This window comes from Anolis sagrei, chromosome 1, assembly GCF_037176765.1.
Source record: "Anolis sagrei isolate rAnoSag1 chromosome 1, rAnoSag1.mat, whole genome shotgun sequence".
NCBI lineage: Eukaryota > Metazoa > Chordata > Lepidosauria > Squamata > Dactyloidae > Anolis > Anolis sagrei.
In genome coordinates this window covers 292,292,304-292,316,142 of record NC_090021.1, presented here as the reverse complement: position 1 = coordinate 292,316,142, position 23,839 = coordinate 292,292,304, and the positions used below count along the sequence as shown (strand labels likewise).

Here is a 23,839-nt window from a genome sequence, read left to right as displayed (position 1 = left end):
AGTCGTTTCCGACTCTTCGTGACATGGGCCAGCCCATGCCAGAGCTCCCTGTTGGCCATCACCACCCCCACCTTCTTCAAGATCAATCCAGTCACTTCAAGGATACCATCCATCCATCTTGTCCTTGGTCGCCCCCTCTTCCTTTTTCCTTCCATTTTCCCCAGCATAATTGTCTTCTCTAAGCTTTCCTTTCTTCTCATGATGTGGCCAAAGTACTTCATCTTTGTCTCTACTATCCTTCCCTCCAATGAGCAGCCAGGCTTTGTTTCCTGAAGTATGGACTGGTTGGATCTTCTCGCTGTCCAAGGCACTCTCAGAACTTTCACCCAACACCACAATTCAAAAGCATCTATTTCCTTCACTCAGCCTTCCCTATAGTCCAGCTCTCACATTAGTAAACATCCATAAATTGTGAAACCAAGATTATGATCACAATCATGATCAAGATTAACTAGGTTTCTATAATTCTTATTAAAGATTGATGGCTTTAGATCAGTCTGTTTTATGTTTTTAACTTGCAATCCAATTATTTTTGCCTTTTGAATCTAAAATTTCAGAAGAAAAGCACAAACTGAGAGAGGTTTAAAACTAAAAGCTGATCATCTCTGTTTTGGGAAAAGATGGGATGCATTCTATCTTTTCTAAACAGGATGTTAAATAGGATGTCAAGTAAGCCTTTTGTCTAATACAGCAGGGCTCTTTTTATGTTCAAAGTAGGGATTTTTCAAGGTAAGGTAAAATGTTTAGTCTTAAATAGATGTAGAAAGCAAAGCAGGTTTTGACTTCCATGGTTTCACAAACACCTCAAACCATTATACTGTGAAACTTCCCTCAATAAATCAAACTAAAAATAAGTACAACAAACCAAACCAAAAAGTGCTGGCAAAGTTAAATATTTTTATACCATAGCAACACATCTAATGTTCTGGACAGTGTATCAACTTTAAGACTTTTGTTTAGATGTAGGAAATATTGCAGATAAACATGAAAGTGGGGAAAAGGAGAATGTAACAGTTATAAACTGAGGTACCAGTAAAACATCCTTAAGTTAGCCATAGTTTAACTTTATATCTGCTAAAACTGGAAGAATCTTTACCAACATACTGTCCGCGGGACAGTGTGTATTACTGGAGATGATATTTCCACCATTTTTAAAGGACTATTTCATTTTTCCTTGGAGCTCTATTCCACTTCTTTATCCCCACTCCTGTATTTTTCTACCACTAGAGAGGTACTCTACAATCCTTCTATGAATCTTCTTTTTCCAAGGAAACCTTTCATTATGAATAAAGGGAGAAGGTTCAATGTGTTGTCGAAGGCTTTCATGGCCGGAATCACTGGGTTGTTGTAGGTTTTTTGGGCTATATCGTCATGTTCTACAAGTATTGTCTCCTGATGTTTCATCTGCACCTATGGCAGGCATCCTCAGAGGTAATGAGGTCCTCACTACCTCTGAGGATGTCTGCCATAGATGCAGGCGAAACGTCAGGAGTGAATACTTCTAGAACATGGCCATACAGCCCGAAAAACCTACAACAACCAAAGGGAGAAGGATTTCTTAAACCCAACTCATTGCCTTTTCACCTTCTTTGCATGCCACAATGTTTTAATGTGTCCAGGTATGGACTGAACAAGCTCTTTCCAACTGAAAGCAGCACAATTGGATTTCAGGTCCCAGAATCTTCCATACTGATTGGGAGGTTCCAGGTTTTATAAGCCAAAAATAGCATTTGCAGGTTCTGAATGAGCCGCAGGTTATTGTTAATAGAAATAAATGTGCTTTATAGCAGTTAGCTGCAAATCTTTCTTGCAAGTTGTCTAACATGTTGCATGTAAATGCATCTACTTTATGGAATGTTGATTCTCTGAGCTCTCTGCTTTTTATTTTACGAATATCAGTTCTTCAAAACTTTTAACAGAAATGATTAAACTTCTAAAATTCATAAGAACATCAAAGGACAATACTTAGCGAAAGGTGCTGCCCAACTTATGAAGTGTTGTTTTTATGATCCAAGGCTAATATGATTTGCTGCAGGCCCAAGATCATAGCAATAGTGGTCTCAATATGGGCATCACTACAGTGGTATGTTTTTGGGGTATTTGTTGTTCATTCGTTCAGTCGTCTCCGACTCTTCGTGACCTCATGGACCAGCCTACGCCAGAGCTCCCTGTCGGCCGTTACCACTCCCAGCTCTCTCAAGGTCAGTCCAGTCACTTCAAGGATGCCGTCCATCCATCTTGCCCTTGGTCGGCCCCTCTTCCTTTTGCCTTCCACTTTCCCCAGCATAATTGTCTTCTCTAGGCTTTCCTGTCTCCTCATGATGTGGCCAAAGTACTTCAACTTTGTCTCTAGTATCTTTCCCTCCAGTGAGCAGTCGGGCTTTATTTCCTGGAGGATGGACTGGTTGGATCTTCTCGCAGTCCAAGGGACTCTCAGCACTTTCCTCCAACACCACAGCTCAAAAGCATCGATCTTCCTTCGCTCAGCCTTCCCTAAGATCCAGCTCTCACATCCGTAGGTTACTACAGGGAATACCATGGCTTTGACTAGGCGGATCTTTGTTGCCAGTCTGATGTCTCTACTCTTCACTATTTTGTCGAGACTGGACATTGCTCTCCTCCCAAGAAGTAAGCGTCTTCTGATTTCCTGGCCACAGTCTGCATCTGCAGTAATCTTTGCACCTAGAAATACAAAGTCTGTCACGGCCTCCACGGTTTCTCCCTCTATTTTCCAGTTGTCAATCATTCTTGTTGCCATAATCTTGGTTTTTTTGACGTTTAGCTGCAACCCGGCTTTTGCGCTTTCTTCTTTCACCTTGATTAGAAGGCTCCTCAGCTCCTCCTCGCTTTCGGCCATCAGAGTGGTGTCATCTGCATATCTAAGGTTGTTAATGTTTCTTCCAGCAATTTTCACCCCAGCTTTGCATTCATCCAGCCCCGCACATCGCATGATGTGTACTGCATACAAGTTAAAAAGGTTGGGTGAGAGTATGCAGCCTTGCCGTACGCCTTTCCCAATCTTGAACCAGTCTGTTGTTCCGTGGTCAGTTCTGACTGTTGCTACTTGGTCCTTGTACAGATTCCTCAGGAGAGAGACAAGGTGGCTTGGGATGCCCATCCCACCAAGAACTTGCCACAATTTATTATGATCCACACAGTCAAAGGCTTTAGAATAGTCAATGAAGCAGAAGTAGATGTTTTTCTGAAACTCCCTGCCTTTCTCCATTATCCAGCGGATATTGGCAATCTGGTCTCTCGTTCCTCTGCCTTTTCTAAACCCAGCTTGAACATCTGACAACTCTCGCTCCATGTATTGCTGGAGTCTTCCTTGCAGGATCTTGAGCATTACCTTTTTTTTTTTGGGGGGGGGGTATATATTCCTTTATTCTTCCTGATGTTCACAAGTTCCTTTTGGAGAACCATCCACCCATCCTTTCTCTATTACTGTGGGCATATTGATGGTTATATGACAATGGGCATTATTTGGTTGTTATGTCATTTTTGTTATGTAATTTTTGTCACAAGTTCTGGCTGTAGGACACCTAGGACGTCCAGTACTGTGTAATGCTGGGGCTTCCTCTGGGGACCTGGGATCTTGCCTGGTCCAGGGTCGAATGTGTGCCATGCAACCCCTGCTGGCAGGGGCCACGTGAGGGACTCCTATCATGTGGATGCTTTCTTGTCACTGGGTGGAGATTGGGCTCACTGATCAACAGGTTGGTCAGTGCTTGGATCCAAACCCATGCATTGTGCCTATCCTACCTACAGCGGTAATAAAGCTGTTTCCTCATTCCTTCCACATCCATCATGTGTTGTGTGTTTCTGCTGTGGGGGGGGGGGGGGTGGAACATGCCCCTGGGCATACAAGTCATGCTCCAGTATGACACTCAATCATCTAAGGTTTCAGCTTTTAATAGTGTTTACTTCCATTCATTTCAGTAGGACACAAGCACCCTTCCCCTCCCTGCTTTTGTTGCAGTTACTCAAAATGTGTTTCAATTACTTTACATCTAAAGTTAATAAAGGAGTTTGCTGAGACACATTGCATCACTCTAGTTACAAAAAGCCCTAACTAACTGCATCTTAGTGTTATCCGTTTTTGAAGTGTCAAAATTAGGGTTGCAATATCATCTGGATAGCTGGGTTTACCCAACTGTAGGTATGCCACTCAATACTTATTTGAAACATCATGGCTTGGGTTCCAAAGTTTCATTTAAATGTAAAAGTTAGCCTCTGTAGAAGTCAAGATACAGAGTTCAGGTCCATTTGGGTTTTACATTCAGGGATAAAAACTTTAAAATAATTTCACCTGTGATTTTATCTCTCTTTAAAAAATGCAATTTACCATGGTTTACTTAACACTATATCTTTAAAGTCCCAAGTGAAAGAATCCTAGTAAAGTGAATGGAACATGATATGACTCTATCAAATGGACAAAATATCACCAATCCCCTCTGTGTTTGAACTCTTGGTTCCGTGAAGTCTAGGAATTTAAAACTGGAAACTTAGAGTGCAAAGTCAATTGACTCGAACATGAAGAGCAGGTTTTAATTCTTAGCCTGTAGGATTTATTTGATTGAAAAGAAAAGGAGTATCTTTAAAACTTTATTTCACTGTAGATCAAAGCTGAGTACAATATTGGTTCTTACCATTTGCTTACCTGATGCAGAAAAGATATTAAAAGAAATAAAAGCATGTCCTTATTGGAATCTGAGAACATCACCACTGTTTAAGATTTGCCTCATTTAATGCATGGATTTTTGCTTTCCCCATACATGTAAACTACTTTGATTATTTATAAGATCAATGAAGACACAATTACTTAAATTTTTACAATATAACAACTATGAATATCTACTATAAACAACTATAAGTAGCTTTCAGCAAACCCTGAAACTTCCCAATAATCCCCAACATTTAAAATTGCTAACGTTATCCACAAAGATGAAAATATGTAGCTTCGTAAACAACTAGCAACTCTGACAAATTCATCATATATACAAACACACATACCCATATCTATCTATAGAAACAGCCAGAGGGCAAGAACTCTACCTTAGAACTCCTGCCTTGGGCCAGCCTTTCCAAACATACTGGGCATGGCCCCCACAGCTGTGCCATCTCACCTGACGCCAGCAGCAGATAAAACAGCCAGCACTAGACCCAGAGCCTACTTTGCAATCCAACTATGTTAAGCCAATCAATAATATCTTGGCACCATAGGACTTTTACCAACATGGATAGAGACACCTCACCATCACAAGAAAAAACACATCCCATCTGCCTCCCAAAGGACCTCATACCACAGTTTATACCCCCCATGAAGAGCTGGGTGGCATTCCTGTGCTTAAACAGTATTCAGAGGACTCCTTAATTGTGAGGATCTGGAAATCTCTGGGGGGTGGGCATAAAGAATGGGGGTGGATATTATGGGGAGGCGGGAGTGGGAGGGGGTGGTAAATAGACCCTTATAGGTCCTTTTTAACTTGTGGAATTGTGCAATAATAATTTTGTTCGGCCAGCACTTTAATCACTCTGACTTGAACACCACCTCAGCCCTGTTGACTTGTAAATGCCTTTTTACTTTTAATGTTTTGAGTGTTTGCTATCATTAGATCTAGTAGTAAACATGTTCTAAATGTTTGATTTATATATTTAAATATCTAAGTTTGTTATTTTTGAGTTGTTCTATTGTTTATTTTATTGTTTATGATTTGATTTGTTATGTTATGCCAGCATTGCCAGTTTTCTGTTGTAAACTGCCCTGAGTCCCCTCGGAGATATAGGGCGGTATAGAAATAAAGATTATTATTATTACTATTGTTGTTGTTGTTGTTGTTGTTGTTATTTATTTGTGTATAGTAACTCAAGTTAATATTGTCCAAATAAAATATATATGAAAGTATGTGCTTGCCTGAATAATGGCACTAATGTTTCTCAGCATCACTACTGCAGATCACATCTGTTTCAGCTTTAAGCCTTTACTTGCATTTTGCCAAGAGTCATGACTTTTAATGATTGCCATAAACTACAGAGGTACATCAGATCCTTCATGTATGTACTAAAACAATATCCTCTTCGATTAAAACATTTCAGGTAAAATTGTCTTTAACATTATACAGGAAGAAAGGATTTTGACTTATTGAAAGGGAAAAGACCCATGAACAGTTTTCACTTCCAAGATGACACTTGGTTGAAGACATTTTCAAAAATTGACTTGCCTAAGAAAAGATGCCACTGCCCTTCCATTCCAAGTTGGGCAGAGCAAACCATACACAATTTAACCATGAAGAAAAAAGCCCTCAAATGCTAAATTGCAACTGCTCACACATGGTAGAATGTGATGAGGAGGAAGAAAGGAGTGGACAATTGAAAGAGGGTTGGGGATTAAATTTCACACCATGTACCCATAGGCTGCATCCATACATGCTGTAAGCACTGGAAGTGACAGAGTATCAACTCTGATAATATAATGATTGGATCCAGAGCAAATTCAGCTGGAGCCATTTCTTCAAACCTTTCCACAATCTGTTCTGCTCTCACCATACCTCCAGAATTTCACTTATCCATTTCCACACATTTTTGTAACTTTATTGTTACAAAAATATGCCTGTGGTGAAATAATTTATAAAAAATATTTTTGCCTATTGAATATTTATGTTCTTTTGCATGAATTAAATTTCACTGACAATCATAATTTTTTTTGCCTTGTTTCCTGTTAGTATTATGTATATATGGTTGAATATTAGTAGGCATTTGATGGGGCCTTGCTGAATTTGGCCTAAATACATTGAGGATCTTCTCATACAGCTTCAAGCAATTTTGTCTCTATAAATATGGGTTGGGGAGAATCTTCACTTTCTGAAAATGTGTATTAAAACCATAAAACTTATAGTGCTGGATCCAAAGTCAGGAGGAACAGTATATGCAACTTCTCAACACACAAGCAAAGCTTCTAGTGCTAACAAAATTTACATTTTTTTGCATATAGCTCCCAGAATTGGACACTGTTGGTGCCCATGCTGATTTAGGAATTCTGGAAATTGTATTAGATAAAAGTAATATTTCTAACTTCTGTATATGGGTCTGAGTAGGACATCTGTAAGTCTCTTCCACCCAAAGACACTTAATTCTTCTGCCACTTAAAGAAATCTGTTAATTGAGCAGCTTGTGTATCTAAACTTGTGATTTATTATTCTAGGAACACATGGATTTCTCTGGAGAAAGTGACCTGCTCCTTCATATTCCTACTACTCAGAGCTTCATTGACTAAATATAGTTTTAAAAACTATTTTAAAATTTCATCAGTGCTACTTCTTTAAAGGAAATCTGCAAACATTATTTCCAATATTCTATGAAATCATCAAAGTAGGTTTTTTAAAAAAGCAACTCCCATCTGTATAAAAATTCAACTCAAATTACTAGAAGATTAAGAGTCTTGCAATGTTCTTTCTTGATTTTGTAAGTGTTACTGAAATCCTAACTGTGTCAGAGTCTTTACGCACAGCCAGAAAGAATGAAAAGAATCTACTGCATGGCACCAAGACTATACATTTGAAAAATAGAAGATCGAACACAGATCGCATTTCAGCATAAACTCACACAGGGGAGGCCAGACCAAGGGTTTTACGGAGCCAAGAGATGGGAGAAGATAGAGCACTCATGTATGCCAAGATGGAATAAATAACAACTGGCACTTCCTTACCACTGTTGACCTTTGAAAGTTTCTTTAAGGTGACTATGAGATAATTCAACTAATCATAACTGGAAGAGTAAATTATGCTGTGATCACTTGTACGCCTACTTTGAACAGAATTTCTCTTTTTTTGTCCTTCCTGCTCTCCTTTCTTCCTTCTCTCTCTAACTCTCTCTCTCTCTCTCTCTCTCACACACACAACTTCATTACTGGTCTCCTCCATTTGCATCAAGAAAAATATAATTCAAAACCCCATTTGCTCAGCACCCAACGCAACAACTTCAATATGTTTTTCAACATGCTGATATTTACAAAAGCATTCTTTACTAAAAATTTGTTTACAATTTTGACATGTAATAACATTACAATTGAGTTCCAAAGATTTAAGGGTGAACTAAACATGCAGAAGACTCAGCTGTTCAATATGTTAAAAGCATATTTTAAAATAGACCGCAGCTCTTATTTACCTTCTAAATCTTTCTTCATTTTCTTTAAGTCTTTTATTAGGTCTTCAAATTTAACTTGGGAAGCCTGGAAGAAGTCCTGAGGTTCTGGTAGTGGAAACACACTCTTGTCTGTTCCTGCTTCCTAAAAAAGGCATATAATATTAAATCCAGTTACCATAAAAGTGAAAACAAAATAGAAAATCCACATAACATTATAATAGAAGATGATATTTTAATATGAGATTGTCATCCTATGCATGTTTACATTACACAGAGTAACACAAACAATTCTCAAGATCCTGGATTACATGTTTAATTATGATTCCTGTGCACTTTCCTTTTCATAGGGTAATGGGAATATTCCAGTGAACAGAAATCCATAAAACGCATGGATCATGGCTAATGGCAGTATTAAATTAAGTGCCCACATGTTACAATAATTAATGCAACCAAATGACTTACTTTGTCAAAATGGCGAAGATAATACATCACAACATAATCCACAAGATTAACACGACTATCCTAAAGAGAAAGAAAATTAAAAACAAGATTGAAAATCACTGAAATGCAATGAGAACACTTAAATGAAATATATTTGGTATATTTTTAGGTATCAAAAAACCCTCTCAGTTTTTAAATTATATTAATCTATAACTAATAAAGTTCCAGGTTCAGAGTTCTTAAATTCACTTTCATGGGAGCAATGGGGAACCTTTAGATGAGATTCCGTAGAGAACACAGGAGGACCATCTGCATGCAAAGAAGACCACCCCTTTCATTTGTTGCTTTGAAATCCCTAAGCCTTGAAATTAATTAAACTATTGTTACCCTAAATATGCAGTAAACAACAATCCCTATAACTATGTGCAATGATTAAACACATTATTATAAAATTAATTATTAGGTCCTCATGCAGGTTTGATTCTTAATTTACTGTAGAGCTTTTTAAAATGTGTTTTGGACAATTATTGTTGTGTAGTTTCAAGTTGTTTTTAACTTATGGCAATCCTAATGTGAATCTAGCATGGGTGTTTCTCGGAATTATTGATTAAGAAAGGGTTTGCCTTCCTCTGAGACTGAAAGAGTAGGATTTGTCACCCAATGAATATCTATTCCTGAGCAAGAACCTTAACCCTAGTCTCCAGAGGTCTAGTCCATTTTTAATAAAGAAAAATAATTATTTATTATTTACATTTATACCCCACCTTTCCACTAACTAGTTCTGTAGGTTAAGGTAAACACCATTATAATGAATGTTATACTTAGAATTATGTAATTTGTGGAATTTGTATTCCTTGTATTTTCAAAAAATCAGATCTCCTTACACAGCAGTGGGCATATTTGTTATTTTGAATTAATTTTTGGACATACCAAATTAAAGTAATTCACCATGGTAAGCCTTGGAGTCTTCTTTTCTAGCACCTCTACTCAAATGGATAGTACATAGTTCTCTAATTATAAATTTTGCCAACAATTCCAATGTGTCACAAATACTGTCTCATCAATTGCAATATCATCAATATGCTCATGCCAAATTAAGATGCATTTTAAAGGTAAATACATTTAACAAAAATAACATAAAATAACATTTGAAGTAGATTAAACTGAAATGTGGTAAGTGAGCCAAGGTCACCCAGTAAGTTTCATAGTTCTGTAGGGACTTGAGGCCTGATCTCTTACTTCCAGTTCAACACTCCAAGCATGGTTTTTAAACTTTACATCAAACAAATGCTTTTCAAAATAAAAAAAGTTTCATTTTTTCTCAGTTCTGTTTCATGATTTCATGAACATTGTTTGTAGTGATTCCTCAATGCAATCTTACACATTTCACTGAATGTTCACTACAATTGTGGTAAAACTTAAAACATTCTTGTGTTCATAGAATTCTATTTTAATGACCTGGGATATTAGAAGAGACATATCTACAAGACAAAGATGTTTGTAAGTTAGAAGAGGAGGTTGCCTAAAATGGTGTTCTTAATATATTTGTCTTTTTTTAGGGGTGGGGAGGTCTTTATTTCACATGGATTTCATGGATTTCTGTAACTTTCTGAAGTCTTCCAGAAATATGACTCTTTTATTGTTTGTATTATTTTTAGAAACAGGGTGGGAAAACATTGGTTAGACTACAAACTTTGAAAACCCCTCAGTCCAGTTCACTGGAATTAAACTTGAGTATAAGATCTGAGTTTTGTGACCTAAACACTGTAGTTTCCTCAATCATGAAGAGTTAACAAAAAAGGGAAGACCTCACAGCCTCTGAGGATGCCTGCTATAGATGCAGATGAAACGTCAGGAGAGAACATGGCCATACAGCCTGAAAAACTCACAACAACCCAAAGGGAAGTTGTTTTTCAAAAATAAAAAGAACTAGGCATGGGTAAAGAAACAGCTAGTCAACACAAACTTTTCTGGCTCCTTAGAATTGAGGTTCATTTAATTAATAAGAGAAAATCCTATTCAAGTCAATAATTTTAGTTTTAATATCAATCTGAGTTGCTTTCTAGATGCAAAATTCAAAATTAACTCATACCTTTAAAAAAAATTAGATAGCCCTTATCACTAAACAAAATTCTATATCACCCGACCATATTTTATTGATCCTGTGACCTGGATGCCTGAAATTGTTAGTAATCCTATGTGATAGAGAAATAAAACATATGTAGGATTTGCAACAGTTGAGCAAATAAAAATTTCAGCAAAAGCTAGCAATTTATGGTAAATAAAATTCTATATTAATACTCTCACAATACTAGATTAACATTGATCTGCTACTACATGAGTTACTGAATCAATTTAGTCAAGTTTAACTAGGAAGAAGGATAAACTGTACTTTAAGTATATGTCACTAGTAGCAGGAAATTATTAAAAAAGCACAGAGAGACACACATTGAAATGTATTATATGTGGAATGCCTTTGAAGTGTGCATTTTCTTTGAATAGCATACCAAATGTCACTGGTATAGGATTTAGCTATGCAACATACTTGTAGAAGATGTATTTAATTTAGGATTCATGCATTTCAAATTTCTTGTTATTTGTAGCAAGACAACCTATACAGTCACTGTTTATTATAAATAATGAAATAAATCCTATGGCAACCGGTTCAGATGCTTAATATTTACAACCCATTAAGAATGGAAATAATTTTTGAAAATATTTGAAAAACTGTATTTTTAAAATGTCAGGAAACTAATGAGGAAAAGAACTAACTGAGGGGAATTTTCACACTTCTCCACAGAAAATGGAATGACCAAAACTCAGGAGGCATTTCTAGCACCCACATTAATTGCTAAAAATATATACGGTTGGATTCAAAGTACAGCATGTGAAAAAAAGGCTTCCAGTGTTTATGTTTTTGAAATATTTCCAAAAAAGCTTGTGTACAAATTCATAAGCAGTGGAATAATACAAATATTTCCTCCTCATAGAGTGCTCATCCTTAAATTAAAGTACTGATTTTAACAGAATTCCAACAGAACTCAGGTACTTACTCTACTTTTAACATCTTTCAGTTTGGGAAGTATTTCCAAACCAAATCCATCTGCTTGACCACGTGTCCTGTTTCCACCATTCATGTAATTTCCAAATGCTAGAATCAAACCTAGAATGTCTTTCACACTCTTCATGGTCAGCAACTCCTGAAAAATAAATGCTTATTTGAAACACCAAAAAGGTAGCATCCATATTATGGTATACGTTTTTATAGATGAGTCTAAAAAATTCCTTGTTTCTACTATAACTGATAACACATTGCAACAATTTAAAAAAGATTTCCATTTCAAATGACTGCTTGTGCATTTTAGTTAATAAATTTAGCAGTTACATTAAAACATTTAAGGCATTTAATTTTTAATACAAGTTATATTACTATGGAAATGCTTAGAACTTGCAATGATTTTTAACCACGGCAAAGTTCCGGTTAACCTAGTACACCCATTTAACTGGATTTGCTGTCCAATTTTGTTGATGTTTATTCATGAGTAATGTATATGTTCATGTCAAAGTTGACCCCATGTATGAGTCTAAGATAGGTTTGATGTCCAAAATTATGAATTTTGATATGACCCATGGATAACTCAAGGGTCCTTCCACCGAGAAGGAAAATTTATATTTGTCAAAATTGTTATTAATTTTAATTATTGTATTGTTTTAAAGTGTTTTTTGCATTACAAATAAGATATGTGCAGTGTGCACAGGAATTCATTCATGTTTTTTTCCAAATTATAATCCAGCCCTCCAACAGTTTGAGGGACTGTGACCTGGCCCTCTGTTTAAAAAGTTTGTGGACCCCTGCTTTATACACTTACTTGGAAGTACTCAGTTGGATCTAGTGTATACTCATGCATTTAGAAAAAAAAAACAGTCCCAAAAATGGGTTGATAGTGAATCAGTGTAAGTACTGGGTCAGTATAAGTACTGTACCATAACTCATATCAAAAAACAAACATCCCTGTCTCTGGGTGGCAAAAGGTGAAAGTTTAGTCCACATATAAATAACAGTGGCAGTGGTCAGGGGCAGCTACCCCTCCCCCCAATGTGGCACTGATGCTTATTGGTATTTCAATGGGAAGTGTGGGTCTGCTTTTGGCTGGTGAGATAGGATTGTTGTTGTTGTTGTTGTTGTGTGCTTTCAAATAATTTCAGACTTAGGTTGACCCTGAACGAGGGCTGGGTAAATGAGCTTGGAGGGCCACATCTGGCCTTAGTTTGCGGACCCCTGGTATAGAGCACTGAAGACGAAGTCTTGGTTTGCCACCAATGACCTACCTTACAAACTCGATTAACAATATCAACTTTACGGTGCACTGCAGTCATCCCTTCATTGAAGACTGACTGAAAGATTATACATCGGGCACGTTCTGCAAAATTGGAGATCTGAGATAACTCATATAAAAACCTGTAGAAATAAAAACAATAGATATATATTTATATCACTAAAGCATTCTATATAACTTGATCTGAACTCTTCTGTAACAATGATTAAGAATGAATCTGAAGAAGTGGGCTGTAGTCCACAAAAGTTTGTGCCGAAACAAAATTTCTCAAAGGTGTCACAAGACACCTCTTTTCTTCCCTTCCATTCATTAAACGATGTGTTTAATTTTGACATGGTTTACATTTTAATAAAAACACAGTATTACACATCTTGCTATTTAAAAACGCATATAGATGAAGATATATCAGCTCAAGATTTCAAACTAGCACAACTGCATAAACTGTGGCAAATGTTATGAGAGAGAAAGTCTAAGAAGCGAGACAGACACTGACCCCTGCTGGAAACAGTTTCCATAATTCTGTATCATCAGGAGAGCGAGGTTCTTTCCATGCCTGAACATGAACCCCTGTGGCTAATCTGTGGTCAATCAGTCATTTTCTGATGGCAATCATAAATACAATTTGTAGTGAGTATGTTGCACTGTGGGACTTAATTTTACGTTTTGTCTCAGCTATTAAAGCAATAATAGTTTAATATTGCTCTGACAGATAAAATGAATGGCTCCTGTAAAGATTAAAGAAACAATGACTGCAATGTATTCTGTGTACTTACAGAACAATCCTATTTGTGTCTGTCATAGAATCATAGAATCATAAGAGTTGGAAGAGATCTTGTGGGCCATCCAGTCCAATCCCCTGCCAAGAAGCAGGAAAATCATGTCCAAAGCACCCCTGACAGATGGACATCCAGCCTCTGTTTAAAAGCCTCTAAAGAAGGAGCCTCCACCACACTCTGGGACAGAGAGTTCCACTGCTGAACAGCTCTCACAGTCAGGAAGTTCTTCCTAATGTTCAGATGGAATCTCCTTTCTCGTATTTTGAAGACATTGTTCTGTGTCCTAGTTTCCAGGGCAGTAGAAAACAAGCTTGCTTTTTCCTCCCTATGACTTTTTCTATACATATTTATGCATTGCTATCATGTCTCCTCTCAGCCTTCTCTTCTTCAGGCTAAACATGCCCATCTCCTTAGGCTGCTCCTCAATTAACCAATTACTAAGGCATTCATCTCCCAAATTTAAATTTCAGTACTGTCTGTAATTACATAGTTCAAAAATATTTTGCTTGCGTGAAGATTAGCTGCTTAGTGCAGGGATGTGAAGACCTTGACTGTTATTCCTAACTGGCTGTTTCAAGGACTTGCTAGGATCAATGTTATGAATCATAAAAGCATCTGCTGACACAGAGGGTATCAGCTCTTTATCATCTGCATGCATACATTAAACTGAACTGGAATGCTGATTCCATTTCATAGCTGCTTCCACTTTCCTTGTGAAGCCTTGAGCTCAATGTCTATATGAGAAGTAATCTTGCTATGGATCTTCTTAGATGCCCTGCCTTATATGGCTTAGATGATCTGTTTGAAATCTATGTCCTGGAGAAACAAAATAAACCTGTCTTTCCATGCTAGATGGCTTAGCATCTAGAAGTTGTTTCATTAGCTAGACAAGAACACCAAACTAGGTGCTAAATGGATGCAGCACTTACTCATATTGGATTAACGTGTTTATTATAAAAATCTGCATTTCTTATATTCAGATAACAATAGACCCAAAATATTTGCATGAGGTTAGAATTACTGGGAGTATATTCATCAGTGGAATGAGCTGGATAATTTTTTTGAACCTTTGTGTTTTGATTATTTCAGCAAGTGTCTAGGCCAATGCCATCAAGTAAGGCTTTGGATCAGTGTTAGGTACAAGCCATAGAACATCAGTATAACTATTTCACAAGCCAGCACACTAGAATTCTTTGAACTACTTCATTCCTTTCACAATGCTAAGCCATTTCTGATTTTAAATGACAGGAAAGCATGGTAAGATACCTCTCCCCACACTACTTACTGTTCTGGTTTGTCTAGAAGTTTTACTTCTTCTTCTTTGGAAGTCGCATAATGTTTTTTTATTTTCTCCAGTTCATCCTTCTGTGCTCTCTGCAATTTCAATGAAAAACAGCCATTTGATTTTAATTCTTACTCTCTTTGGGGTCGAAATACTTGATTCAGCATCTTTGGAATAGGGCTGGGAAGGGGAGAGTACTTGATATAATCATTCAGCTTCATGCAACAGGAATGATGTAGTCAAACTGAAAGCACCAAAATGTGTTGTCAGCACATGTGATCCTCATCCACCAACAGAAATCAGAGGAGCATAAATGCAGCACCTACTGACTTGTACTTCTTGAACCAGAAGAGAAAATTTGTTTTCAGGCAATACGCTTACTAAGTCAGCTCTTCTGTTTTAAAAAGCTGTTACATACAGTACTAAAATTATACAGCAGTCTTCATACTTCATCAGATGACAAAAAAAATCACATTCTTCCTTGTTACAAATACCTCTAATTCATGACGATAAATATTGAAATGTAAACCTGAACATTATTTATGTTCTGATGAGCCTTCTGTAAGGCTGTACCAAAATAAGACTTGGGTGGCTGTGTAAAGGGTTAAAAGTCATGCACTTCTTGCCAAAAACATAATTCATACATTTCTTGCCAAAACATTATTCTGAAAACATTATTCCAAAATGTTCTCTCTTTTCTTTCATTCTAAAAATTGACTGAAATTTGTCTTTTTCTAATTATTTTTTAAATAGAAGTAATGTCTTACCCTGAGGAAGGACATAATTTAAATAAGTGACTGATTGGTTTTTATTTCATTTAATATAGTTAGTCCTACCATGCCTACCATGTTCAACAATATAGAGCAAAGCACAACAAATGTTGCTCTTAGACCTGTTTAGAAATAGTTATTAAGCATTCTGATACATTTTGATGAAATACACAATGGGGCCACAGATTTGACAAGGGCCATGGAAGATATAGAAAAGGAATAGGCAATACATGGTCCACAAGCTTCATGAACACACAGGGTCCTTCCACACAACCCTATATCCCAGGATATCAAGGCAGAAAATCCCACATTATCTGAGTGTAGATGTAGATAACCCAGTTTAAAGCAGATATTGTGGAATGTTCTGCCTTGATATTTTGGGATACAGAGCTGTGTGGAAGGGACCACAGACATGAATGTGGCCTCTGGAATACCATTGGGATGAAAGGCACCAGGGAAAAGATAGTACAATCCTAGGGTAGGAAAGGTCAAAAATAGCCATCTAATCCAATCCTAACCATGCAAGAACACTGTTAAAGAAACTTCCAAGAAGAAATTAAGAAGGGAGGAAAGAGGAGGTGAAGGATGACGACAACAACAGAACCAGCCTTTCTGTTGTAGAATGATATGCTTTAGATAAAGAGAATAAAAGGCACTAATAATATAGAATGTGTTTTTACATGACACTTCTGTTTGTGAACTGAGAATTCTTTGATACTTACATTCTCATACAGTGCTTCCAGTGTTTCTAGGTCAACTATTGAATCATCCACATTTAGTATAGCTGTAGAAAAGACAGAATAACATACTAATGTTAACTTGGATTGCTGTTGCCATGAACAGAAAAAACCAACAATTAAGAATAGAGGAAGCATCTTCCCTTTTACTTGAATATTTCATCTACATCGGATGTGAAACACAGAGTGAGGAATGAAACTACTGGAGTGCATAGATAGATAGATAGATAGATAGATAGATGGCCAGTTACAGTTCTCAACATCAGGACAGGCAATATATAATGCAGACATATTCAATCAAAATTTGCACTTGATTGCAGTTTGACGCCACTTGACCTGCAATGGTTCAATGCCAATGGAATCCTTGGATGTGTAGTTTGATGAGGAAGCAGCACTCTTTAGCAGAGAAGCCTGAAGACTTTAGAATAACTCCTAGGATTCCATAGCATTGTGCCATGGGAGTTAAAGTGGTGTCAAACTGCATTAATTCTACTATGAAGATGCCCCTTGAAAAGTCAGAGGTCACAAGGCCATCTGAAAAAGAATCTTCTTCAATAGGAGCCTAAAAAGGTCAACAGAGAGAAGCAAAAGTTTTCCCTTTGAGGGATTTCCAGAAATGTTGTTCCATTGCTAAATCTGGTCCGTGAGCCTCCTTCCTCTTTTTTAAATTTTTGTTGTTTTATTTATTTTATTGCCACTCATTTTGCCCTGCCTGCCCTCCTTCCCTGTTGCTGACCATGGCATATGTTCTGTATCAGAAACTAGAGCTGATATGGTCTATCCAATGCAATTTTCGGAATCAGCACCCCAAACCAAATGTAAAGTTGACCAAAAACTGATTCGTAATCAGTTTGGTACTAATGCTGGAGAGTGGTCCCTGATTAAAGTGGTTCCTGGTCAAGTAGTCCTTGGTCAAGTGGTCCTTGATCAAAAAATGTATGGGAACCACTGTTACAGACAAAGAGAGAACCTGTTTTTCTGTTTTTTTTTCCTGCTCTGGAGGTATTTAGAGGATAGTACAGTAGATGTATATGGGAGAGATAGATACCTTCAACATTACATTTTTAAGTTACTAGCAGCTTTATGGATGCCCATCCTCTGTCTTTATGACCATACCTGCTGGGGTTGTTAGATTTTTAAACAGGAAAGAAATATATGGGACTGTGTGCTGTGGAGTCATAAGGAAGCTTAGCACTTGAAATAATGCTTAGGACTTAAACTTTTATCATCGATTGATCTAGATCAGCTATTTCTAATTTAAGTGATAATTCTTACATATATCACCTCCCACAACAAAGATATTCAGAAATATATGGGGCGAGGGAACCCAAGAAACTGTGAGAATCTCTGTCAGAATGCCATACATCTAGTATTTCATCCATCACTTATTTATTTTTCTTCAAATTGCCAGAGATTGATGAGATAACTCAATAAGCATAACATACAGTATAAAATAACTATTATAACACTTTCCATTTGAATTTGGGTTATGTATTTGTATTATGTTAAAATGTTCATTTGGAATTAAAATCTTAGGGGATTTCCAGAATGAATTGCTTCCAATAAATTTTAATATTTTGTCTGTAATATAGTAGAATGTCTGAGAGGGTTTAATTTCTTCGGAGGGTGTGTGTGTGTGTGTTAGGATTAGGTTTAGGGTTAGACCTACAAAGGTACGTTTGCGAGGCATATAATTTCAGTTCACCTTTGTATCTTAAATGTCAATTATTTGCTTCAGTTATAATCATAGTAAGAATATTAACTCTCAGTTAAGGCCCTGCTGATTCTTGTGCGTCCACTGAATGTTTAATAGCTGGTATATGATATCTTTTAATTTCAGCAGTGTAGACTTCCTTACCTATAAAAAGAGACGTGACCAGTCACAATTTAAGATTTTAAAGGCTCTTTCTGAGTTCTCCCTCCCCTGCCTATGAAGTTTGAAATAGGCAAGACACACATCTTTAAATAATTATTTAAAAGTAATAAGGTTTCTTTCCTTCTACCTCTAACCCCATGATTTTACTTGGTGAAATTAACCAGCAGGGCAGTAAATTTTCTCCGTGGCAGGCTAATTAATTCTATTAAAAGGCCCAGTGACATTTAGAATGCTTTAAAATTTTGTCTGTCAGTTATGATTCTGTTTGTGATTTGAAAGCAATAGTAAGAAATCGAGAAGTAAATGTTATGAATGACACATTTAAGTTCCCTATTTTTTCTTACCAACTAAGAAAATATATTTGGTCATGACACTTAGTAATAATATGCATTGCTGTCAAATTCTGAATCTTCTGAATGTTTCAAGGTGCAACTATAGTTCCTATTTGAAGAAAGCTTCTCATATATTTCAGTTCACCTTTGCCTGTGCATACTTTTCTTACATAAGAAACTGCCTTCATATTTTCATGAGTATAGAAGACCTAGTGCTTGGAGGATGCATCTATATGTATCAGATTTTGTATGCCTGAGCATAAGAAGTGAAGCAAAGCATTTAAAGACGGTTTCTTACAATATGAAACTATGGAGGACTACTGCATCACTTTTCTAGAAAATGGGTAAGCATATTACATGTATTGCATTGAATTGTGATCCTGGGAGTCTTCCTCTTCTCCTGAATTCTCTTTTGTAGTATTTGGAAATTGAGTGGAAACCCTTATCACTCAAAGACGGCAGTCAAGGGTAATGTTATATGCACACGTACTATCAAACAGGGATGGGTATGAACTTTCCTGCTCTTCCAGTTGCCTTTGGTCAGTTTTCACAGATATACTATATTATTATAGTGTTTTGTAATGTGTCACAGACAAATAAGGCTAATCAATCCTAATGATACTAGCAACTATACAATGTATGTGTTTGGCTAACAGAATATCAATACATCCTTGTTGAGTTGATGGTGTGCCTTCAAGTTGTTTCTGAGTTATGAGAACTGTATCACAGGGTTTTCTTGGCAGGACTTCTTTAGAAGAGGGTTTTGTTGCCTTCCTCTGAGGCTGGGACAGTATTCAACATCAGTGAGTTTCCACCACTGAGTGGGAATCTGAACCCTGTTTTCTTGGACTATTAGTTCAATATACAAACCATGACATTATGCTATCTTGATATATTGAAAAATCAAATGCTACATGCATCTTCCTCTTTACTGGCTGTACATTCTGTTGTGAAGCTCTCTGTATGTTTAATTGATGATTTAGTATGTCCTACTGGGGCAAATGCCTCACTTGATTTTCTTTTATGTTTCCTTATAACTTATTACTATAGCACATCTTATTCAGCTGACTCCCCCAATTCTTGGGTGAATATTTAGGGAAGGCTCAGGGGGAAGGCAAACCTTGCAAACAAAACCATGTGATATGGTTGGCATGAGTCAGAAATGACTTGGAGGCACACAACAATAAAAACACAGCTATAACAGGTCATTATCGCGGTATTCATCTTCCCTGGGTGTACTTAGACCACCCTGCCCATGTTTTATTGTGGATTCATCACACCCAGGACAAGGCATTTTATTCACACTTGCAATATGTTAAAATGTGCAATTTATTAAGAATTCCTATTTGATATATAAACATCTATACAAATGGTATTAAAATAAATGGGAATAAGATTTTTAAATGTAATCTCTAAACTGCCAAAATGATAATTAAGAAACCTCAAGTATTCAGACTCAGCTTTTTAGGCAATCTCACCCTTTTTAGACAACTCATAAACATTCACATTATACAGCTGCATTATTCCATTTAATAACACAGTTGCCCGGGGAATATGCATTAATGAAAAATCCATATTTTAAGACTCAAACAGAGTGATCCTATAATGATTCACATAATTATTCTTTTGGACTGCAGTATCAGCAGGAGGAATACATTAATGCCCTCATGTCTTAATTGGGATGTGATCAATTGCCCACTAAGTATCTTAAGGCCTCCGTTTAGTGCCGTTTTTCAAAATAGAAAGTGATGCACAACTGTTTGGTGTCAAATAAAAATCGTAACTTTCTAATAAAAATTTCAAATAAAGTTTCAGTATTATATATCTGTATGCCAGTATTCACTAAAGTGGAATTACTGTTTGAGGCCTAGTGCATTTGGATACTGGATTCTGGAACAGTTGCTCCTGAAATCTCATTTTTTTTACATTTAATGTTGGTGAGGTGTCCTCCACACACTATCAATTTGCTTTGAATATCTCAGCTACACCTCTCAATATGTCAAAAGGAAATAGACACATGCTGTGCGAAGCTGGTAATTTTATTGGGTTCCTCTACCTTTAAAAATCTGTTACTGGGACAAGTCTGGTTTCTTAACTCCTTTTTTGTAGGGAAATTGAGGAAAACATTTTTATGTGACCCTATGGTGTCTGCTCACAACAAGAAGAATTTATATACATAAGGATAATTAGCACAGTGTTGCACCCATTAGGATATAATAACCGTCAACAGGGACAAAAAACAGATCTACATCACGCGTTGAAACGAAGTGACATACATAAAAAATACTTGCCAACTCCATTATAGAAGGCGGCAACAATATGTGAATAAATTGTTTCTTATGTTACTTTAAAAACTGGTTAATATACAATAAAAAGATTATTTCTTAACTTGCTATTTTCCTTTGAAAACACAGTGGGGGGAAAAGGAAGAACTTAACAAAATTTGAGGTATGGTATGAACTGGTTTGAAAGTAAATAAAACTGCAGGACTTTGCAGTTTTAAAAGATCTGGCTCCAAAAATCTAATGTAAGATAGATTCTTAATTAATTCTAAATTAAGAATTCTTAATTCTAAAACAGACTCAAATAGCATTAGCTGCTAGGACATATATACACTCTCAGCTTCTAAGCATATGACAAATAAACTAAGCAATAATTCTAAAAGAATTATGAAGGGTATTTTTCCCTATTTACAAACTAGGACAACAGTACTATTTGGTATTGAAGGGGCACTTTTGTTTTTTAAAAGTCTACATCACAAAATCAAATCGCAAGTTCTACTCTTAAAAATAAATTCTCTGCTGGCAAAAAATTAAGAGATTGAGAGTGTTTATTTCAGATATGTTTAACTAGCGTCCAAACTCCTTCCATTTAACTGTTGTGCAAAATTGGTATAAGATTTATGAGGCAGAAAACCAGCCTAGATATATGTAATATGGGCTCAAAAGGTTAGACAAGCTCAAATGCCATATGAAGTCATGAGCAAATGACTCATGCAACTCATGTTAATGTAACCACACCTTTCTAGGTCCCTGTAGGCAGATTCACAAAAACCATGTGCTGCAAATTATCAAAGGAAATAACTTTGAAATGAAACTGTTTCCCAAATTTTGAGTTGTCTTTTAGAATTTCTACAATAGTAACTAACAGCTTGGCTGAGAGGTGTGTTACAACTTGTGAGTCAGCAAAGCACACATCCTTTTTTCAGAAAATACCAGATCGGCCCCAGGATGGGTGTGGCAGGAACTCCCTTGGCCACTGCAGAAGCAGGAGGGAGTCTCGCCTGCACAGTAGCAGCGAACATTGCCTAATTCTGCTAGATTGCCACTCTTACTATCCACTCCAGTCCTTCATGTTGCAGTGATCTCTGGCCATGACAAAGGTCTATTTGTCAACTGTCGTCTGAAGAGTGGTCAGCAGAAGAGTCAGGAAAATGAGGGAGGGGGAGAAAAGGACATCACTGCAAGCAATGGCTGACAATTTTGCAGCCAGATACTGCTGCCACATGGATGATGGGAAGATACATTAAGTGCCATCTCATGTCCCTGGGCTGCTAGAGCACAGGAAGCACAGGATGGTAGTAAGAACAGTTGTGGCTGGTTACAGAACCAGTCCAACTATTCAGATGGGTTCAAAGTCAGGGGATACTTTGAATTCTGGCCTAGAATTCCAACTACCCCAAATATAGGTTAATGCAGGGGTAAGAATACTAGGTGCTAGTACTATATCTTTTGTTTTGTTTAAATCTTAATGGAAATTAGCAATCCAAACAACTTCAGGCAAATTTCTTTGTATTATATTTCACAAGACACAACTTCTATATTAAAAGGAAAACATTTTTTAAAACGTTTTCCTATTAATATGACACATCAAATAAGAATTTTACATGTCAACTTCGCAGAAATATTCTGCTTACTTAATATTGCTGCCTTTTAGGCAGCAAAGACTACCTTTTTCCGTAAGAGAAAATGTTGCCATCATCTAAAACATCTGTGGATGATTCCTCCCACCAAAGTGGCAGTCTTCAATTTGTTGGCTAGTAATCAAATGCAAACAGAGACATCTGTGTGCCAGATGTACAGAGTTATATACACGACCACTACTTGGCAATATGAAAACTGTGAAGCATGTCATTTAAAGGGCTTACGGATACCTGAAGGTAGAACACTCTCCCGGGGGGGGGGGGGGATGGGGGGACCCTGCATCACCTTTAATAATCACTACATTTTTTGCTTTCATTATCTTTTTATCCCTGTATATCTGGTGATAGGAAAGCCTTCAAGGAAATAACAGAGTATAAAAGCTCCAAAACATGAATATAACCATAGAGGTTATTGTAAAATAATTTCCTCACACTATTTTTTTTTTGTCACCAACCTGGGCACAGTTTGCATTGCGGTAGCAGCTTCTCTATCGTTTATGTGTCAGGGAATAAAGGTTTGCTATGGTTCCACAGCAGAGCATGCTTTTTGTTGGAAAAAAGGTCCTGAGTTCAATCCCAAGTGGAATCTCTATGTGGGATTGGGGACCATTCCTATTTGAGCTGCTGTCAAGCAACAGATAAAAATATCGAGCTAGTTTGGTTGACAGCCTTGGTAAAAGACAGCTGATACACATATATTCTTTGTCTTTTAGTTCAACTATCTTCCTTTATAGTAATGTAATCCGAACATATATTATATGAGGCTGATACTAAATTACACATACAAGCAACGCATGCATACAGTGTCACTATATTGCCCTGTTTGGATATCTCATTGACTTGTGATTATTCTTTTAATATCCCCTACCTTTATCTTAAAAGATATGCACATGTGCTGAATTCTATTAATTTATCAAGTGGGGTAGATGTAGCTTTGAACATTGCCAGTATCATTGTCTGGAAATATTTTGAAATTTTTGGAGCTAACATATTTAATTTTAGAAAGTATTATCCCTCTCAGTCCCAGTACACCAATGACCATTGGCAGGACAGCTTTAAATTTGTGGTGGTGGGCTTACATGGGTTGGATTTTTTTGACCAGAAGCTGCCTGTTTTGTTATGGTAAAGATTGAGGAAAGATGTGCAGAAATGGACAACTGTTCAAGGATCTTTTTAAAAGGAAACAGAACTGATCCTAGAACAGGATCTCACAAGGACATTAGT

At 36.8% G+C, this 23,839-nt stretch overlaps 1 protein-coding gene across 3 annotated transcripts in view; it reads right to left on the bottom strand.

The window, feature by feature from the left end:
- FMN1 (formin 1) overlaps positions 1-23,839 on the bottom strand; it is a 190,066-nt gene that overhangs the window by 35,605 nt on the left and 130,622 nt on the right. For all 3 annotated transcript variants that reach the window (XM_060760044.2, XM_060760052.2, XM_060760057.2), the window contains 6 exons: positions 16,471-16,532; positions 14,982-15,070; positions 12,913-13,042; positions 11,637-11,783; positions 8,605-8,664; positions 8,164-8,284 (listed from right to left, as the gene is read on the bottom strand). In XM_060760044.2, coding sequence (XP_060616027.2) covers positions 8,164-8,284; positions 8,605-8,664; positions 11,637-11,783; positions 12,913-13,042; positions 14,982-15,070; positions 16,471-16,532 — 609 coding nt within the window. The remainder of the gene's footprint in view (positions 1-8,163; positions 8,285-8,604; positions 8,665-11,636; positions 11,784-12,912; positions 13,043-14,981; positions 15,071-16,470; positions 16,533-23,839) is intronic.